General features: G+C 43.2%; 1 protein-coding gene across 1 annotated transcript in view; it reads left to right on the forward strand.

The window, feature by feature from the left end:
* Nucleotides 1-7,162, forward strand: part of atrnl1b (attractin-like 1b) — a 62,025-nt gene extending 54,863 nt beyond the window's left edge. The window contains exons 28-29 of the mRNA XM_070990231.1: nucleotides 4,916-5,030; nucleotides 5,864-7,162. Coding sequence (XP_070846332.1) covers nucleotides 4,916-5,030; nucleotides 5,864-5,988 — 240 coding nt within the window. The 3' untranslated portion in view covers nucleotides 5,989-7,162. The remainder of the gene's footprint in view (nucleotides 1-4,915; nucleotides 5,031-5,863) is intronic.

A 7,162-nucleotide genomic window follows, 5' to 3' on the forward strand; every position in this document is an offset into this window, starting at 1 on the left:
TCATTCTGTGATTGTACTGTCAGCACTGATCTCACTGCATTACTTAGTACCCGCGCTCTGTCATGAAATCTTTGCAAACCCTCCAGCTGGTCTGAGAGAAAATGAAAACAGCCGTTGTGCCCGTTTACTCGGTTTTTGGATGGTTTAAACCCCCAAGAGATGGACACTGCTTTTAGTGACCAAGATGTCAGCAGCTGTTGGACAGAGAGCCAATGGGGCCCAAACCAGGCAGGCCTAGGCCTCGGTGTCACAGATGTCTCCATTCACTATGGCTGGCATTCAACATATGGAACCACTAACAGACAGCTAGTATGATGGATGACACCTGTCAGCAGGCAAAGGAAAGAAAGATACACTGTGTATGTGTGCGTATGAGCCTGGATGGTTATGAATGGCCACAGTCCTCGCGCCTGATTGATGCACAGCAGAAATGCAGACTGTATAAACCGTCTTAGGATGATATGAAAATGGACACAGCCATTTTCAACACCTTAATAGAAAATGCAAGCCAATGATTGAAATGGAATGAAATGATATGTTAATGCTTTTATCTCCCGCCACGTTGTTGGAATGCGCCCCGTATCGCCGGTTAATATACAGTAAGCGTTTCACAGAGAAAATGAGAAGGGGAACTTTAACTTTCCCATTATTTGCAACCTCGCACACAAACCGAAAATGTGTCGTTGTTTGTTGTTTGTTTGTTTGTTTGTTTTGTTTTGGGCTTTAATGGCAGAAATCAGAGCACTGGTGCGACAGCGCTTCAGTGCGCAGTAAATAATGTAATGTGGAAGTGTGAATAGTCATCATGATTTAATGATGGTGATTTAATTGAAGGACACCCGTGGAATGAAACATTGTTTGCCTCTAACTTACTAGTTAGACACCTCTACTAAAAAGACTCCCAACATGTATATTGATACTAATACTAATATATTATCAAATTCATGTATAATGTGTAAGATTAATGGTGCAGTAAGGCATGTGTGAACAGAACAGTCTGAAGATAATACTGAATATTTAACATGTACAGTCAATGGTTGAAGAGTTATGTTTGGAGTGGCAGAGTATACAGGATGTGTAAGCTAAGGAGCCTTTAATGTGAAAGGGGTCTTACTCTTCATTGCACCAGTCGCTGGATATGTACAGGGTAACAAGTGTAAGAAGTTTATACAGAGTCCATAGCAAGTGTGGTGACTGGTAGAATAAAAGCAAACAGCCGTCTGCAGAGCGACATGCAAACAAAGAGGGTAAATCTCAGAGTTAGTCAGCTCTAATTAAAGCTTTGACCTGATGGTGGCGCTAGATAAAAGTCAGGATCACCCAAGTCAGTAAATTTCACTTTCAAGGGATCATGAACATCTCACCAAAGTTCACTTCAAATCCACGTAATTGCTGCTTCACTCAAAACCAGAAATGTCAACCTCGTTGAGAGCAGAAGTTCAGAGACGACTGAAGTCATTCAGAGTGAATTAACTGCTATGTTCATCACTTCCAGTCCACCTTTTCCCACAGTACAAGAGTAGTATTCATTCATCCTCTGGGCACCGTGAATGTTTGGCAGTTTCAAGGCAATCCATCCGATAGTTGTGATATTTTGGTTAAAGCCGGGTGTTAACTTGCATGTGGTTCGAGAGGAAAACTCAGGGGACAGTCAGAGCTGGTCGGATTAATCCTTTGGGGACCATGAATATCTGTAAGGAATCTCATCTCAAGCTATTCAGCAGCTGATGAGATATTTCAGTCAAGTGGTGGACTGAGAAACCGACATTGCCAACCCTGGAGTCCTGCTGCTAGCATGGCTAAAAATAGCACTTGCCCTATATGTAAATCAAAGTGCATCGGTTAAATTCCTTCCCTTGCATGAATATCTCTTATATAGCTATTCATTAGCAGAATCGCTTGAGTGGTCATGAAATGGCTGGCAATTAAATTGTCCTTGTATGTCAGCGGTGTGCCCCTCGATCATTAATGTACCTGAAGAGATGCGTGAGATTATCGTGTTCCGATCATGCGGCCTAGTTGGGTCGAGTGACAATGCTCATAAACAATCTGCCGGTCTCCAGCTCGCCTGCAGCGCAGAAACACGTCTCCTGTGCCTCTTGTGTTTGAAATTGAATTTTAGCCTCATTGTGTTTGCTTTCACACGGTGCCTATGAAGGATTGACGTCATTGAGAGCATTAAATATACAGTATAACAATTGTAGGTTAGAGGCAGCGAGCCTTGATGCGAAGCCTTGGAGATACTTGAGCCCCCGGTGGACTAATGAGTGTACCCAGGTTGTCCTTACAGTTGATCCAGGGCTGCATGCAAATTAGTTTTAAAGCTAAGTGTAGACTGTATTTAAATCTGGCCTTGTAATATATATTTAAATAATATGGCTCGAGAAAAACTGGATGAATGTTGGGCTTTTTTGAAGAGTTTAACAGCTGATTAACAGTATGAGTTTGTGTCTGTCACATTTAATTTCCTTTCTATTTCCACTCTGTCCCACCGTTTCGTTTTTTTTCTCTTCTCTCCTCACCTTTGTCCTGCTCTCCATTCTCCTCATCTCTCTGTCCCTCTCTGTTAGTTCCAGCTGATTAACAGTACAGGCAAATGGAAAACAATCTGGGTCATTGCTGACAGCATTCATAACCTCTGCAAATGATCTGAATTCTTTTTGATGAAGGACAAATGTAGTCCCTCTCGGAATAAATACTTAGAAGCATGTTTGTGAAAATTTGCCGTGTTTGTACGGCTTCCAAGAAATGGATTAAAACATTTAACCTTTTCCTTTTTTTCCACTGCAGAACGAGTTTATTGTTAAGCTAGCTAATCATTAGCTTCACTATCAATTAGCTCTCGTGCCTGGACAAACTTATAAACAAATTATTTGCAGCCATTAAAGATCTTTCAATCATACTTAACTTTCTCCCAACTTTCCGCCCGTAGGCTAAAATCCCCAACAAAGGAAAAATAAAACACAGTCTGCCTGCACAACAAACATGCTAATACAATCGCTGATGCCTGCATGAGAATACTAATCATTGGCTACGTTCAGTAAAGCAAAAAACACACATTCCTGCCACCAGGTGTGTCTTTAAATGATCAGGTGCTGAGTAGCGAGCTGATGCAGCAGCAGCTACGATTCTACCATCCAAAACTTGATATAAATATTACATTTCCTTTTCCAGAAGATAATAATGACATGCAATTAATGCCAGAGGACCAAATCTGGCTATTCTATCTGCAATACCGCAGAGGATGAGTTGATGCAGTATGCATGTATTTCCATAAGATACCATAAAGATAATAAAGTGGAAAGTACATGAATTTCCTCATAAGATGCAGATGAAACACTCATAGAACAAAGGATGAGAAATCTACAAGAATAAAGAGAATACTATACATTATGATACATTTAGGATTTGGCTGAGCAGTACAACACTAACTAGCTACCATTAGCAGCTATGCTATTAATGTACAGAAGTCTTAAGAACGCAACTGATTCATTATTTCATTTCTGGCCTTATTGGTTTCTTTGGGCCGTTGACATTTCTTATTTGCTGACAGTGTTATCTGCTGTGAAAGTTCATCCACACGGTCTGTATTATGAGGCTCACTGTACGAATTATTAATATATTATGTGGCCTTCAGTGTTACTGAGTAACTAAGACACATGCTGTAGTTGTGAACTGTGGCATTTGAAATGGCGAACCTAATTGGAAGTTGCATGGGGAATTATACTGCACGCTTCACAGGAAACAAGATCGCACTTGCTTCTAATTAAACGACTCCAGATTGCAAAGAGCGGGTGAAACCGCGCTTTCACATTAATTCACATTAGAGTGTTGTCTAGCATGTACAGCCCAGATTCCAAAAGAGTTCGGACTGTTGACCAAGCCCATGTAGTCATATCCTTTATACGATCATGTGTTCACAAAGTGGTGAACCTCGCTCCACCTTGGCTTGTGAACGACTGAGCCTTTCCAGGATGCCTCTCTCATACCCAATCATGATGCTACCACCTGTTATCAATGAGTGTATGGAGGCTTTTAAAGTCACTGCTCATTCAAAATATACAAATTAGTGTCAGTGTTTTGTTTTTGGCTGTTTTCACAGGTCGAAATATCCACTAAATTCCAGTGGAACATGTTCATACACATTGGTGCACCACACCGCATTCTCTCATGTTTTTAGCCTCGTTCCTCCACGTTTTTCCACATTTTTGCCTGCGCTCACCCTCTCATCTCCATTTTAAATTCAGCCAGACACAGAGAAAAAAGTCAATTCTCTTCAGACATGTTATTATTCCCCAATTTCTGTCCCTTCATCCAAAACATGCTGTGAAACCCTTGACATTCATTATCAGGATGACATGTTTTTCACGCTTGAGACAAGCAGTTTTGGCCATTAACTCCGAGGGTAGGTCATTGCCTCGACACGTGGACCGTCTGACAGGGACACACACAAGTGTTTTTGTTGTGCGACCAATCGAACCATTTGTCTCAGGAGGAGGGTGAGTCGGCTTAAATGCAGCAGCTCCTGCAGCCTAATATCGCTGACTGCTGGTTCCCCAAAAAAAAAAGAAGGCTTCAGCAGCGCATGTGCCTTTGCAGAAAACAACTATCAAGACTTTCTAAGTGTGCCTGTCACATCACTTTGATTTCAGCTCGGTCGGGAAAGCAGAGATACGCCAAGCGGGAGAACCAGGGCGTCAATTAAGTCCTTTCATCATGCGTTTTGTCTGTCACACCTTTTCGCTGGTTGCTGTTGTCGGTGTCATCCGTGCAGGACAGAGGACACATTTATAGCCCAGTATTTTTACTGTAAAATCCAAATAAACCAGTGAACCTTTTTTCTATTTTTGGAAAGTTAACTTTCATCCTGAAACAGTGTTAACAGTGTGTGTTTTTTTTCTGTACCTCTTCTCAGGGTGCACCTAAACCCGTGGCGATGGAGCCGTGTTCAGGAGGGAAAGCCGCTGTGTTGACCGTCCTCATGCGTCTCCCCTCTGGTCCGTCGGGCTTACCTCCACCAGGACAGTCAGGTAACATGCACGCAAAATGCAGCAACTGTCATCAGTATTTTCTATCAACTTGGCTGAATGCAAGACCGCGTTTATCAGCCAGGCTGCACATCAGAATGTGTTCCTTCTGTTGGGTGAATGATCCTTAAATCCATAAGCACCGTGAGAAAAAAGGTCATTTTTGTGAAAAACATTGTACCCCACATCAGAGCTTTGATTGGAATAATGAAAACTGAAGTGATTTCTGTTTTCAGGCTTGGGTCGCACCTGCTCGGCTGACGATGCCAACGGCAGCTAAATTAATTACTTCAGTAAACATAATTACGATGGTCAGTCGATGACATTTCACCGCGTACCAACAATTAGCACAACCTTCCAACTCCACAAACATCTCACATCCTCACGAGCAGCGATTCCCCGAACAAAACCTTTCGCTCAGACCAGTCTGTGCTTGAGCTGTATGTGTTTTACCAGACACATGCTTAGCATAATCCAGTGGGCCGCAAGTCTGTCTGTGTTTTTGTTTTGTTGGAGTGAGCGGGGCGCAATGACGCTCGTTGAATTAAATTACACTGCTTTTCAGAAAGCAGGTCCTTGTTTAACGAGGTGGATTTTCAAACATGAAAAACAGCCGTCAGAAACACACTGAAAAACAAATCACACAGAGCCCACATCACACCAGAGCCATCACAATTAAATGCAATCTTAACTCCTGATGACGCCACTGAAAAGCTGGAAGAGCAAAATACTGAAATATGACAGAAATACATGCAATATCCACCGTTTTATGTGACTGAACTAAAAGATTTTGTGGACATTGCTCTGATTTCTTTCTTGCTTTTTTCCATCTTTAGGGATCATCGTTGCCAGCGCTCTCATAGACATTTCACAGCAGAAACCAACAGATTTTAAGGATAAGTCCCAGGCTTTAAAGAACCGAAAAGCCCTTCCTCCAGCACACCAAGGCACCTGCGTCTGAGTCTCAGCCCGTCATTCCACCGGGTCCCTTTTTGTACCATCTGAGGTCATTGTTCCAACAAGCCGCAGGTCCCAGTTGGAGGCCTTTCCAGAGACACCACATGGCCACGTGTAGAAGATTCCATTCATCCACTGCCGCTCAAGTTCTCACTGAAACTCCCAAGAGCACAACCCTTCTCTGACCTGTCCTCCCCTTCCCTTTGCTCCGCTCTGCATCAGTCCACCTCTGGTCAGGAGATCAGAAATCTTTCTCCAGCCTTTGGAGCAGCTTTTCCTTCACCTGCTGGGCCCCAAATCTCCCCCCTTCAGAATGGGTAGTTCACCGCGGCAGAGCTTGTGCTTAGAGGGAACCTGCCTGATCATCAGTGACGTCAGATTCGTGAGGAGGATCTGTCTGTTGAAGCTTCAGTCACAAATATTTTGACGCCTCATCATCCATTTGCTGAGCGGGAGAGAAACGTTAAGGTGTCTGTACATTGTGGGTTATATCAAAGATAAACTGATTTCCCTCACGCCTTGTTGGAAGTACACCAGAGGGTTTTAAAAATGGCTGGTAGAGAGCCAGTCCGTGCTGCCTGTGGGGTTTTTGTTCATCTTTTTTGCTTGCCAACAAGTGGTATTCTATGGTGCTAAAGCATTTAGTTTTTACGACCAGCCTGACTCTAACTCAGCCTTCGCTGTGTGGACTGAACGCCTTTTTGTGGGGGAAGCTCGTCCAGGACGGGAGTGTTACGTCACGCCACTTTTGCCAACTGGCATCAATGATCTGTTTTAGCATTCGCTGTACATATGTCTCATCATCCACCCAGCTGAAGCTAAAGTCTGTATTTTCTGCAGAGACATGAAACTGCAGTCACCACCAGCAGCATGTGGGTGAAGACTGCAAACCGGAGGAGGCACGAACAAGTCATCAGTCATCAAACCCAAGCATGGAAAAGTCCCAGACTTAACAAAGAGTTTAGAGGCGTCTTATTAGCAAACCAGAAGATTGATTTGTTACAAAACCCCTGATTTTTTTTTTTCCCCCCGAGGTTTAAGAAGTTACAAACCGCAGAGAAACACTGACGTTCCGCTCGGTTCTTTACTGTAGTTTATCATTTTGCTGTGCAACTTGAGGATTTTGAACTTGGATTGGTGTGGTGGGTGGATGCCACGTAGGAGAACTGCTTCTGCAT

This window comes from Chaetodon trifascialis, chromosome 21 (genome assembly GCF_039877785.1).
Source record: "Chaetodon trifascialis isolate fChaTrf1 chromosome 21, fChaTrf1.hap1, whole genome shotgun sequence".
Lineage (NCBI taxonomy): Eukaryota > Metazoa > Chordata > Actinopteri > Chaetodontiformes > Chaetodontidae > Chaetodon > Chaetodon trifascialis.